The sequence below is a fragment of the Acinonyx jubatus genome, chromosome E1 (assembly GCF_027475565.1).
Source record: "Acinonyx jubatus isolate Ajub_Pintada_27869175 chromosome E1, VMU_Ajub_asm_v1.0, whole genome shotgun sequence".
Lineage (NCBI taxonomy): Eukaryota > Metazoa > Chordata > Mammalia > Carnivora > Felidae > Acinonyx > Acinonyx jubatus.
Window position 1 is genome coordinate 45648382 of NC_069397.1, and position 14807 is coordinate 45663188.

At 43.2% G+C, this 14807-nt stretch overlaps 1 protein-coding gene across 8 annotated transcripts in view; it reads right to left on the minus strand.

The window, feature by feature from the left end:
* Nucleotides 1-14807, minus strand: part of PECAM1 (platelet and endothelial cell adhesion molecule 1) — a 74758-nt gene that overhangs the window by 33436 nt on the left and 26515 nt on the right. For all 8 annotated transcript variants that reach the window (XM_053212707.1, XM_053212706.1, XM_027047901.2 and 5 more), the window contains 4 exons: nt 14200-14493; nt 10328-10633; nt 5334-5609; nt 639-887 (listed from right to left, as the gene is read on the minus strand). In XM_053212707.1, coding sequence (XP_053068682.1) covers nt 639-887; nt 5334-5609; nt 10328-10633; nt 14200-14493 — 1125 coding nt within the window. The remainder of the gene's footprint in view (nt 1-638; nt 888-5333; nt 5610-10327; nt 10634-14199; nt 14494-14807) is intronic.

A 14807-nucleotide genomic window follows, 5' to 3' on the forward strand; every position in this document is an offset into this window, starting at 1 on the left:
ACTGAAGGACAGTGACTGAATAACAACAGAGCCTGTGACAGCTTGACCAGAGCTCTCCATTCACTTAGACCCCTTTACTCAGAGGGTGGTCCAGGACCCAGCATCCCCAAGGCTCTATCTAGTTAGAGATGTGGAGTCTGGCTCCAACCGGACCTGTGTTCTAACTGGGTTTTGCATGCACAGTCACTCTGAGAAGCACAGCCGTAGGTGGTTCTGGTACCTATGTTCGGCCCACCAGGAGTCCCAGCCCTGCTGGTCAGCCAGGATATGGATCAGGATATGGAATTGAGATCCTAAAATTTAGTGTTGAGTAAGCAGTGATTCCTCCCTGACCTTTTAGAGGGTGCCTGTTCCAGCAGCCAGAATCTTGCCAACTCAGCCCCATCAACAGCATGCAGCCACAATAAAGCCATGAACTTGATTTTTGCCAACATTTTCTTTGTACCGCCTCTTTCCTGTCCTCCAAGAAGGAATACACACTTGTTTGGTCTCTTAATATCACTGCTTCCTCTTACCCCCAAGTTGTTACCCTGTCTTAGTCTGATCTGCCTTCAGACTGGAGAGGGTGGCAGCTGGTGATAAACTGCCTTTCTCTCATTCCACCCCAAGACTCTCTGAGCCAGCGAGGATGTACTCACCACACACAGTTATCTGGACTGCATTGCTTTTCTTGACCACCTTGCCAATGCCTGCATTGCAGGTGTATGTCCCTCTGTCCCTCTCTGAGGCTATCTTGGTGAAATTTTGAGACAGTGACACAATCGTGTTTTCCTTCTGGATGGTAAAGTTGGCTGGAGGTGCTCCTGGAATGGAGCACCACAGGTTCAGGCTTTCACCGTGATCCAGGCGGGTGGCGGAAGATTCCAGCTTCGGCTTGGAAAACAGCTCTGGAAGGCCAGTGAGTAGAAGGAGGTGAGACGTTTCCGGGCACCACTCCCGCAGCCCCCTTCCAGAGAGACCCTTGACCCAGCTGCTTTTGTCAGAGCCAATCCCCAAACTTGCTGCAGAAATTTCTCTTTAGCTTCTCATGAAACCCGATAATCACACAATTCAAGAGTTAGAGCTCATTCTTTGCCTGGGATTGCAATGGCAGGTTTTCTACCCTTGTTAATCCAATTTATTTCATAAAAATGAATTAGAAAAGTTTTTCACTGTGTAATGCAGCAGTGATGATTCATGCATCCACCCAGGTATTCATTCACTCATATGCTTTATTTCATAAGTATTTAGTACACACTTTCTCTGTACTGGGTACCTTGCTTGGCATCAGAAATAGCTGTGAAAAAAAAAAAAAGTCCCTGACTTCCAAGTGCTTACGTTTAGTGGGTGATTCAGACATGGTTATCTGCAGGAGAGCCCATGGAGGGGATGGCTGAACCTAGGCTCAGGGAATCAGGAAAGGACTCTTACAGGAACTATCCAGGCAAACAGGGAGTGTTCTAAGCAGAGAGAAGAGCCAATGCAAGTCCTGGCAGGAAGTTGGAGCACCTGAAAGTCCTGGAACTTAGTGGGAGTAGAAGCGGCCAGAGGAAGACCTATAGATCTTGAAGGACCTTGAGAACCATCTAAACAAGTGTGAATTGTATCCTGGGGCAATGGGAACCATGGAGAGTTTGGCTTGGGGGAATGACATCAGATGTGTGTTATAGGGAGATATCTGGAGGGAGAATGGATGGGACTGAGAGCCTGGACTGGGAGCAAGAAGGATGAAGTGCAGGCTTGATGCAGACAGCATGAGGTTGGGGAGAAGTGGCAGCTGGTCACCATCCCTCTAGCACTTCCCACAGAGAAGATAACACCTGAGGTTGCGTACTTTGTAAGCTGTAACATTCTATGCCACTTTAAGGAGTCACTAGCACCATAGTTGAGGTTGGATGTCAACAGCAATAAAGACAGAAGCTGACTTTTAAGAAGTCTTGTCATCTTATTTGAATATTCCCTGAAATACACCAAGATTTCATAGCCATGGACTATGTTTTTAATTTCAGCTACTGGAAAATTACTAATTAACTACTTAACCACTGTGCAGTGGTCCTTCATGTAAGCAAATGCACGCTGGCTTCAAGATTATTCCCTGTGATGCAGAAGGACGAAGTCAGTAATTTTTGAAACTATCTTCATATTGAGAAAGGAACTGAGACCCAAAGTCCCTCTTTGGAAAGCTTCTTGGGCTAGAGGCTTGAGAGTGCAGCCAGGAGTCAGGGAATCAAATTCTACATTTGGTTCTAAATTTACCTGCCATACAGGTTTTTGGGAGGTACAAATCAACACTGTCATTGTCATTGATGTTAAGTAGCTATCTATAGGAGTTATTTCCATCAAAATCAATCCCCAATGCCTTCCTAGTTTCCTCAACAAGGGATAAAATAAAACTTCAAGTAAGGTGGTAGTCCAATAATTAATCTATGTTTTATTAAGACACATTCCATCCTTCCTTCCACATAAGCATTGACTTCTCTGTTTTCCTAGCACCATCAAAAGCTCTAGTTTAGGAATGGGAAAAAGAAACCAAAGAAACTGACATCCTAAAAGCCTTTACAATCCCAGTGGACAGATACCAAAAAATGTGAAAAAAATCACTTAGCAAAAAAATTCCAAAGCAATGACTCACTATTTAAAAATATGTAAACGAAAATGTGAAAAATAGAAACCATCTTTCAGAAGTAGGTGCAAGATGGTTTGTAGGAATGAAATGTAAGGAAATAATAGTCCACTTGTAAATGATCCATTTGCAGGTAATGTAACAGACCAGCAGGACCATCACGTAGACTAATAAGAATTAGTCTTTTATTCACTTGTTGAATGAACACTTACTGAGCTCCTCCAACGTGCCAGTCTGTGCTAAGTGTCAATGATGTAAGGTGAATTGAGCCACAGATCTGGTCCTTCAAGAGCTTACCCAAAGTGGTGATGGCAGACTCTAGACCTTTGTAGTGACTACTGACATAAAGATGGAAACCGAGTGTGATAGGAATTAAGGTGTGACCATGGAACTGTCCTGGGGGACCCCCGAGGGAGATCTGGGGTTTGGTCTTTAAGGACAACAGAAGTTTTTCAGTGGCCGAGGGGAAAGAGTGGCCCAGGGAGAGTGGGAGGGACATTGGGAAGGGGATGGGGTCAAAGTGAAGGATCATGACCATTCAGGGTTGAAGCTCATGAACAGTGATGTCAAATAGGGATCATATTAGGAGGGCTTCTCCTATAGCTGGTTGAAGAATGAACTGGAACAGAGATACTCCAGGAAACCCCTGCAATAGGTAATCCTGGTGTGAGGGCCAGTGTTAGGGTGTGATTACCGAGACAAGAAGACAGAACAGAGCTGAAAGACCTACAACACCTGGTGACAGAACAGATCTGAAAAGGTAGACAGTAGGGGATGAAGGTGTCTTTTCTATCCAAAGACAAATGACTAATTCAATGACTTTTATTTTCATAAATCTATTGTGAGCTGCTAACATCACTCAATAGAGCCATTGACAGTGAAGCTTGATGGCAACAGGGGCATGGATCACTAGATGCATCAGTGGGCCTGGAGACCTTTCCAAAGGCCTGGTGGAACTTGAACATGAGGGTACTTGCCTGCCAGCCCTGGTGTGGCTCAGTTAGCTCTGGGTGGAAAGGGCAGAGCTCAGGATCACAGAGCACTCAGGCTAAAAGGACAGAAAGGGCAGGCTGTGTGTAACACTCTGTTATCTTGGGCCAGGGAGACTGATCTACTGAATGGCTTGTATACCCCACCCGATACAGACTTCTGGGTGTAGGTGATCACCTACAACAGTAGTATCCTACGGTCCAATGATGCTTTATGCTTTCCTAAAGTAGCCTGGCCTGAGGGGTAAAGATGCTGCTCTGGCTGATGCAACCGTCAGTTGGTCCGCCACAGGGTCCCTGTTGCTCTCACAGTAGTATGTCCATCCCTTGGTTGTATTTGCTCATTGCATTGCATTCAAATAGTTTATTTATGTCTGTGAGTTTGTCAGGAGCAAAGCCTGACCTTAGGCAGCTGTCTATCCCCAATAAGTTGCCCAGCATGCGGATGGTACTCAATGTCTGTTGAATTGAAAACTTTTCTCTAATGAGATAATACATGTCTTATCAGCGAAAAATATCATGTACCATCAAGATATTTATCATTATCAATAATAAACTAAGTTATTAGTACACACTATAGACCAGTGGGATCCAACACATATGCCAATCACCCAGTTGGGTAGTTGACAACTTTCCTATGATACTGTGGACTGTCCCTGTGACTACACTCAGTGCTTTACACATAGAAGGCTTTCAGTAAATGAAGAAATGAATGAATACCTTCACATGGCAACCACGAAGTGCTGACTCTCTCTGCCCTCTGAAACACAGTCGTCCAATGTTCATTCATTCATCCAACAAATATGTATTTAAGTCCTACTATGTGCCAGGCTCTATTCTAGGTGTTAAGGACATAGCACTGGATAAAATGGGTAACGTTCCTAGTCTCATAGGCTTGCATTCCAATGCCTGGATACATACAATAAACAGGAAGAGATAGAATATATTTTTTTGGTAATAGGTGCTATGGAGAGAAGTAAAGCCAGGAAAGGGGGAAAGGAGTCCAATAGAACTTTTAAGTGCATGGGTTTGGAAGTCAAATGGGCCTGGGGTGACTCTTGTTCTGCCACTTGGTAACCCTATAATCACTGGGGTGAGTTACCTAACATCTCAGCCTCAGTTTCCACACCCATAAAACCAGAATCATGATCCTTATCTCACAGCATTGTTATGAGCGTGAAATGCAAATGTATGTAAACCAGTCATAGAGTTTTCAACAAAAGGGAATTGTTGCTATTGTTCTTGAATTTGCTAATGCTTTCTCACTCCTGACCCAGTCTTAGGACCTGGGTCTGGGATCTAGCATAGTGCCTGGCACAGAGGAAAGATAAATATAATAGCAGACACACTGGCTAACATTCACACAGAGTGCTTATTCTGTATGAGGCTGTTTATAGCAGAGTCATGTCATTTCATCATTGAGACAGTCCTACAGGTGAGTGCTGTCATTATCCCCATCTCATAGAGCTGTGCCAAGGAGAAGCTGAGTAATTCACCTAAGGTCACTGAAGTAGTGGGTGGCAGTGTTGGGATTTGATGTCAGAACTTGCACCCTCAACCACCACAGCTAACTGCTTACTGACTCTGCATTGACTTTTCCCCTTGAGCACCATGCCCCCACCTGAGTACATTCATTCAGACAAGCAGGAGCAGAAATATCCGCTCTCATTGGCCATTCTGGATTCCAGCACAGTGGCTGCTTGAGCCTACCATATTCACACATCCTCCATCAGCAGCCCTACCTGTTATGTTGACCACGATGCTGCTGACCTTGGATATCCGGCTGGCTTCCACTTTGCACGTGTAGTTGCCATTATGCTCCACCATGGCCATCACTGAGTAGGTGGCCTCATTGCCATGCGTCTTGTGTGCTACAATCGCCTTGTCCTTCTGGATTATGATTTCTGGAAATGACTGCACCAGGTGTGTCACTTGAATGGTGCACTTAATGTTGAGCTGATCTCCTTCTGTGATCACTCCCTTGGGGCTGATGTGGAATCTGGGATTAGAGAAGGATTCTACAAGAAGAGGACAAGCTGGTTGGACTCAGGTTCAAAGCTGAGTGAGTGGAAGAGGCATTTACATCCTCCCCTTTTGTGATCTTTTTTGTTGCCAACACTATTCTTCCTTATTAATTAAACAAATTCAATCTTTTCCCTTAAAAACCTTCTCCTAAGTTGCTCTGATGCTTCTCACTCATTCTTGCAACTTCAGCCTTCTTAGCTGTAATCTCCCTTGACCTTCCCAAAGCCAAAACCACCTTCTCTAGATCTCATCTGCAGAATCCTCTTCAAATGACCTCAAAAATCATCAGAGCATTGGAAACAGACTCTTGCCCCTGCCCACCAAGGATATTCTAGGCTCTTCTCACATAGTTTCATGGAACCATGGCATTTCAGCACAAATATTCCATAGTTTTCTAAAGTGACAATGATGTAAACTGTGCCATTTCATGGAAATGCATATTTAAATAACGATATGCACCCCCCAAACTGATTTCTGGTCTATTCTATTTTTTTTTTTAATGCTGGCTGTGACTGACTAAATTGATTACATGACTCATGCAGCTTGAAAAACACTGTTTTAATAAAATATTGGTCAGATACCAGGGTGTGGGATCATCAGGAGATGGTAAGAGAAGTAGGGATAAGCCTTTGCTTCCACAAATAAAAAAATTGCAGAGCATTAGAGTACACACACAGATTGCCAACTATGCAAAATGAAGCCAAAAGTGAATTTAGAGTGATATACTTTCATTCACTTGTCTTTTTAAAAAATTTTTTTTAATGTTTATTTATGTTGAGAGAGAGAGCACAAGCAGGGCAAGGGCAGAGAGAGGGAGACACAGAATCTGAAGCAGGCTCCAGACTCTGAACTGTCAGCACAGAGCCTGATGCAGGGCTCAAACCCACAAACAGCAAGATCATGACCTGAGCCAAAGTCGGATGCTTAACTGACTGAGCCACCCAGGTGCCCCTAATTTGCTAGTTTTTTACCGCAAAGTCATTTAACTTCACAATAAATAGCTATCATTAAAAAAAAATAGTCTGCTGTCGTGGGAATGAAAGGAAACAAAAGCAAAAAAATGAACTATTGGGACCTTATCACGATAAAAACCTTCTGCACAATGAAGGAAATAATCAACAAAACTAAAAGGCAGCCTACAGAATTGGAGAAGATATTTGCAAATGACATATCTGATAAAGCGTAAATATCCAAAATTTGTAAGGAATTTATCAAACTCAACACTGAAAAAACAAATAATCAGTTAAGAAATGGGCAGAAGACATGAACAGACGTTTTCCGAAGAAGACATCCAGATGGCTAACAGACACGTGAAAAAATGCTCAATATCACTCATCATCAGGGAAATACATATCAAAACCACCATGAGATACCACCTCACACCTATCAGAATGGCTAAAATTAACAACACAGGCAAGAGATGTTGGCGAGGATGTGGAGAAAGGGGAACCCTCTTGTACTGTTGGTGGGAATGCAAACTGGTGCAGCCACTCTGGAGAACAGTATGGAGTTTCCTCAAAAAATTAAAAATAGAACCATCCTATGATCCAGCAATTGTACTACTACGTATTTTACCCAAAGGATACAAAAAGTTTTGAAGGATGACATGCACCCCAATGCTTATAGCAGCATTATCAACAATAGCCAAACTATGAAGAGAGCCCAAATGTCCATCGACGATGAATGGATAAACAAGATGTGGCATATAGGGGCACCTGGGTGGCTCAGTTGGTTAAGCATCTGACTCTTGATTTCTGCTCAGGTCATGATCTCACAGTTAGTGGGATCAAGCCCCACAATGGGCTCTGAGCTGACAGTGCAGAGCCTGCTTGAGATTCTTTCTCTCCCTGTCTCTCTCCCCCTCTCCTGCTCACGCACACATACACTCTCTCTCTCTCAAAATAAATAAATGTTAAAGAAAAAAAGATGTGGCATACACACACACACACACACACACACACACACACACACACACAAATGGAATATTACTCAGCCATCAAAAAGAATGAAATCTTGCCATTTGCAATTACATGGCTGGAGCTAGAGAGTATTATGCTAAGCAAAATAGTCAGAGAAAGAGAAATACCATATGATTTCACTCCAATGTGGAATTTAAGAAACAAAACAAATGAACATATGGGAAGGAAAAAAAGAGAGGAGGGGAAGCAAATCTTAAGAAACTCTTAACAATAGAGAAGGGAGATGGGAGAGGGGGGATGGGCTACATGGGTGATGTGTACTAAGGAAGGCACTTGTGATGAGCACTGAGTGTTGTATGTAAGTGATGAATCACTGAATTCTACTCCTGAAACCAATATTGCACTGTATGTTAACTAACTAGAATTTAAATGAAAATTCAAAAAAAAAAAAAAATAGGCTACTTCCCTGAATGGAAGTTAAAAAACAAGAAAGGGCATCTTTTAGGATACTCAACAAATGTCCTCTGGAGAAGGGTTAGTAATCATCACTAAAGGTTTTTTTTTTTTTTTTTCTTACATCCTAATTAACTCCAGATGCACCAGAAATCTAAACGCAGAAAAAAACAAGCAAACAGTTAAACTACAGAAACAGTAAGAGCAAACATACGTGCATTTTTTCCTTTAATTATCTTTAATAGGCTTTAGGTGTGAATCATGAAACTGAGATGCCAAAAAAGAAAAAGATGGACAAATTTGATTCAATAAGGATGAAACGCTTCTGCCTGAAAACTGAGCATAAAAGAAAGACAGATGACAAACTCAGGGAAATATTTGCATAGTACTTGACAAAGAGCTAATGCCTTTAATTTATAAAGGGCTCAAACAAATCAATCAGAAACAGTAAAAATGGGCCAAGTGTATATAAACAGGCAGTTTATGGGGGGAAATGTAATAAGTCAATAAACACCAAGAACATACTTGACCTCAGTAAAGACCAAAGAAATATAAATCACAAGAACAATGATATATCACTGTGTCTCAGATCGTCATAAACAAGAAAATGTTGATAATGCTACGTAAGAGTAAGGATGTGGGAAAATAAACAGTAGCATCAGTTTTGATGGAAATGTTCAACCATTTTGAGGAGTGCTTTGGCAATATATATCAATATTTAAAATGCACAAAACATTTGAATCAACAATTTGACTGCCAGGAATCAACCTTATAAATAATAATGAAAAAAATACTCACAGAAGTATACAAGCTATAAGTCTGTATATTGCAGGACTGTTTTAGTAGCAAAACACTGGGTTGGCAGGGAGTAAGGGGGACAGTGTGCCTGGGTGGCTCAGTCAGTTGAGCGTACGCTTCTTGATTCTGGCTGAGGTCATGATCCCAGGGTTGTGGGATCAAGCCCCACATCAGGCTCCACACTGAGTTTGGGATTCTCTCTCTCTCTCTCTCTCCCTCTGCCCCTCTCCTCCCTCACACAGGTGCTCTCTCACTCTCCCTCTTAAAAAAAAAAAAAAAAGAAGGAGCAAAAAAACTGGGAAAATACCTAAAAGTCTATATTAGAAAAATGAGGTAAATTAGGTAAATGAGGTAAATCCTATAATAGGATTCCGAGATGCCACTAAAAGGATGTGGAGCTGTATTTCTTGATATGGACAAAGGTCTATAACATACTGTTAAGTTAAGGAAAAGTTACAAAACAGTTATGTTTGACAGGTCACATTTTTTGTAAAAACAAAGAAAAACAAACAAAAATTTTGTGTGTGCATGAACATAACAGTAGAGCAAGTCTAGGACAACACAAGTGATTCTCTAAGTATTGGTGCTATGAATGATTGCCACTTGATACTTTATATCGTGCCATATATTCTGGAAATTTAACCCACACCATGTATTATGATATATACATAATATCATAATATGTATATATACATAATATATACATAATATATACATAATATGATATATACATAATATCATATGTATATATATATACACACATGACGGGTGGGAATGAAATGAGGTACCAAAAGCAGAAGGGTATCCGTGACAAACTTTGGGGCTCCTATAGAAAAGACTCGAGGCTGCTGCACTAGAATATGCCTTCCCTTGACTCTCCCCTACTCACGAGTCCTTGTGCCATCCTACAGGCTGCCTGTGCTGGAGCTCTTTTCATCCTGGACACGCACGCCCGGGCTTCCCTCTGCTATTTCCTTTCTCTCTGAAGGGCATTCCGCAGGTCACCTCATCTGCTTCTTACTTGTCCAACATCTTGGTGATGGAGGGTGGGTAGAGGAGGGGAGTCCTTCCTCAAATGTGGGAGGCGAAGGCTGGGGATAGGGACCCCCTTCCCTCCCAAACCCCTCCAGACTCTACTTCCTGGTGTCTGACCCATATTGGCTTGAAGCCGTGTTTTCCAAACTGCAAATCACACAATGCATCATTTCACTGAGTCAAGGTCAGTGTTTTAAAAAAAAAAAAACAAATAGAATAGAATAGAAAATAGCAAAGTGCTCCATACATTAAGGATTAGTTGTGAAACTTTTGCTTGGGAAATTTTGCACACACACACACACACACACACACACACACACACACACAATTTTTTGAACTATATCGCAGTCAAAAAGTTTGAAAAGCATGGCTTGTAAGTGGTTAAGAACAGTCTTGAAAACAGCAGCCCAGTCAGAAGGCCCCAGCCCCTTTCCAATTTCTGGGCTTTCTCCCCATCCCAACCAGCAAACCAGAGAGTGATGAAAAGGAGAGAGTAGGACTCTGACCCGTCACGGTGACCAGTTCACTCCTGATGGCTTTAGAGATCTCCACATTGGTCCCAGAAAAGATCCTGGCTTGACATTGGAACAATATGACATGGTCCTGTTCCTCCACTGTGAATTCCATCACCATAAAATTCTGGTTCTGAGAAACTTTTTCTCTTTTTTGCTTGAAACCTTTTGCATCTAGCTTGAGTTTTTCAATTGTGAAGTATATTGGGGGATTTTCCTCTGGGACCGAACAATTGACCGTCACGACCCCGCCTTCTATTGCCTCTTTCTTGTCCAGTGTCACTCTGGGATCGGACACTCCTTTGGGGGAAGAGAAAGTCCATTAGTATCAGTTTGATCTAGTGATTCAAGCTTACCTCGGCTGCACCACTGTGATTGACCCATCTGAGGGTCTTCTCTTTTGTTCCCAGAACCCCAGGGCTACCTACCAGGTGATTACTGAGCAAGTATGTTCCCAGAGCTATACCAGCTACTTTGAAAAATATAAAATATGTTTCAGATGTAGTTGGTGCTTTCAAAGTTTACAATCCCACTGGGGAGACAAGTCTTGCCAACTGATACAATTAAAACAAAACAGCCATATCTATAGGCATTACTGTGGTTGGTGTTATAATTTATTGACTGTCAACCACAACCTAGGATAGACTTTTTATCCATGACCCCATGTAATTCTCATAATAAATCTCCAGGGTGGACATGAAAGATAAAAGTATGCCTATTTTGAAGAAGGTGAAGCTCAGTGAGGTCCAAGTTTCATCCAAAAGCTCCTTGCCAGCAAGTTGCAGAACCGAGATTCGATTCCAGGTCTGTCTAACTCCAAAGCCAGGAGTTGGGGTGGGAGGTGGGAGAGAGGAAGGACACTTCGCCTCCTGGTTCACAAAGTGAAGCTGAAAATAACTAAGCATTAGAATGTGTGGTAGAGATAATGAATGATGAAGCAGTCAGGAAAAAAGGAGGCCCTCTTTGCCTGAGGGATCAGAGAAGATTCTAGAAGGGAATAGTACCTGAGAGTAATCTTGGAGGAAGGGTGTTATTTGTTATTTGGACAGATGAGGTGGGGGCTATTTGTTATTTGGACAGATGAGGTGGGGGCTAAGAACAGATGAGGGCTAAAGACAGGGATTTCAGGGTGCGTGTGCACGGGGACTGCTTGTGTCAAGGAATACGATGGACTTTTCGGGAGGGCCATCTAGAAAAAAGAAAGGGGTGCGGGGAGAGGTACAGTAGGTGGTGAGCCAGGGTCAGATGAGGGGGAGCTAGGATGGTCTAGCTGAGACTAGATGTCTTGTCCAGGCTCCGTGGTCTGGTGGTCATGAGGTCCACCTCAAGAGTCAGACAGACTAGCTGGTATCCTAAACCTTGCCACTTCACCTAGTTGCTTATGACTCTTCTGAATCTTTGTTTCAATACACCCAGTTCGGACATCATGGGCTGTCCTCTTGGGAAGGTGACCTATACTGTATTCGTACCACTGTTTTCACCTGTGGTGGCAGCTGTTTACAAAGGTGTTCCCCTGCTTCACACTGATCTCCCCAAGGGAAGGGATCACATCTTACTCATTGTTGGTTCCTCAACCTAGCCCAGAGTGGGACTCAATACATGTTGAATGAATGAATGAATGAATGGCCTCTGGTCTACCTCAAAGACCTGAATAGTAATTAAGAGTTAGAGAGGCCAGCTTTGGAGTCAATCAATGAGATCTTGGTTCTAACCAGCTTTGCCTCTGAGGAACTTCAAGGCATGAACATGCCATTCAACCTCTCTGGGCCTGTGTCTGCACCTGGAAAGGGTCACATTTAGCTCTCAGCGCTATTGCAGGGCTTAAATGACGTGTGTGAAGCACTTATAACCGTTTACCCCATGAGGGTCTGATAGGTGACAGTTCTTATCATTGGAAGTAACAATAGAGTGAATGACTATTCTGATGACAAAAGTGAGCACACAAAATGCAGAAACGACCGTTATGGCAGTCGCTGTCAAGGAAGCACAGGGTTCAATTCACTAACAATCCATTAAACCATCCAAGTTTTAAGAAAAATCACCCTAAGTTTCTAAAGCCTGCCAGCACATTTCTTTTCAACAGACATTGCCCAAATTCAGCCTGTCAATCTTTCCTTACCACTAAAGTCAGTGCTGGGAGCTGTTGGCTGGCAAGGCCCTGTCCTCAGTGGAGACGAGAAAGGCTGCTCTGCATCCCTGTGGCTGTTGCCCCTGGCAACTCTGAGGGATGTCTAGCCAGCCATGTCCCTGACTGTCCAAAGGATACCCATGGGGGAATTGGCCTGGGGGAGGGTGATGTCATAGTCTCCCAAGTAAGCCTAAAGGCCTGACCAAAAATGTGGCCAGAGATTGTATGCTCATGAAAGGAAAATGCCCCTGAACACTTACCTGCTGGTTCTTCCTGCTTTCTATATGCTGAAAGGGTTATCCCTTTCTAAGGATGGCCCAGCTGAACCCCTCACACATGATGGGCATTCATTCATTCATTCAGTACTTGGTTACTAAGCACACTTCGATGCCATCACATTTAATCCTCAAAACAAAACAACCTTCAAGGGTACATGTTGCTACCTAGTGATCTCTATTTTAAAGACAGGAAATGAAGACTCCAAAGGTTGGGGTATTTCACTGAAGAGCAACTCTATTGGGATACTCTGCTCTTTCTCGGCCTCTGCTCTTCCATTCATGTGACATTTCCATTTCTCTGCCCTTGCTCCATTTCACCATCAAGCAAACTCCTCCATGATCTTCTGTATCTGGACTCAAAGTCCCTTCCTCCAGGAAGCCATCCCTAACTTCTCTAGGAAGAATTGTTGCCTCTCATCTTTGTGCTCCCAAGGCCCTCAGATCATATGACCACTAGACCGTAATTATTTTTTTAATGTCTCTCTTCCCCACCAGACAGTGACCGCCACCAGAGCTGGACTCGACTTGACACATTTTCATGTCTGGCACCTGGTTTTTGTTCCTGACTTGCAGCCTTGGGAAACGCTTCTTGAGGGAGTAAAGCAATGAGTGACTGGATGGAATCCTATATCTCAGAACCCAAATTTCTCATGATTTCCCTCCCACTTCTACATTTCTATCCATTTCTACTTCCCCTTTTTCATCTGCCTAATTTATTCCACAATCATTTACTGAGTGCCTACTATAAGCCAGATTCTTTGTTTGAAATACAAAAACGGACCGAACACCATCTCTTTCCTTGGGAATCTCACAGTAGAGCAGACAGGTGTGAGAGAAACATTTGCAATTGAGTGAAACAGTAATTGCCATTTGGGGGGAACTTAATTATGTGTTGGAAATTATACTAAGCACTTTATCTAGAAGGTATCTTTTAATCCTTGCAATCACTCCCTGAGCTGGGTATTATTATTATCTTCATTTCACTGATGAGAATTTTAAAGTTTACAGAGGCTAAGGGACTTGGCCAAACTGGACTCCAGGCAGAACAACTGCAGAATCCAATGTGAACACTCGGCCTGTGGCCTTTATACAAATGCCACGGAATGTCCAGATTGCATAAGAGCTGTAAGGACCGGGACCCTGGGGGAGATTGGTTTTGCTTGGGAAAGAGTCAGAGAAGAGATGATTGAGTTGAGTCTTGAAGGAGGGAGAAGATGAAGAAGGGTATTCCCAGGAGAGGGAATATAGTGTACGCAAAGGCAGGGAGGTGAGAAACAGCCTGGCGTATTGGGAGCATGTCTAATGCCTACATTTGCAGGTTAGGAAAATGCCAGGCAGAGGAGTGACAAGGGTGACGGACGGGCAGGTAGGTCCAGTGTTACCCTCCATTCAATTTCTATTCTGCTACCGCGTGCACTATGCTGCATCCACTTGAGCTACGTTCAAATGCAGGGACTCACCTTTCACCCACACCTGGTACTCCGATGTGGTTTTCTCCTTGTTGTTCAGAATCACGGTGCATTTATATGTCCCTGCATCACAGACCCGGGCTTGGGGAATAAAATAACTCTCCGTGTTCTTCATGGAGGAGACGTTGTGAAACAGCACATCATCCTTATAGAACAGCACCCAGTGCTGAGGCTTGACATGGGAGGTGGTGCTGATGTCCACGACGCACTGCAGGGTCAGGTTCTCCCCATTTTGCACCTCCAGTCCTGGCAGGATATTCATGTGGATGTAGTTGATGGTGAAGGCTACATGCCAAGGGAAGGAGAGCAGACACACCTGTTATCTCAGAAACATCATCCTGGTGACCTTTACACCACATCAGATTACAGTAGATTGGTATTCTCACATCCTCTGTAGTGTAGTATCCGGGGATCCCAGTGCCTAGAGGGACCAGACAGGCAAGGATGGTATGTGATAGCCGTGGAGGCTATCTATCTAGCATCAGGACTTGGAGTTAAGAGCTACTGTGTCTCCCATGCTTTGTTAGCCTCCTTTCTCATCAATGTCCATGAAGTATGAATAAACAATCCTGAGATTATAAACATTTTATGTTAATTTT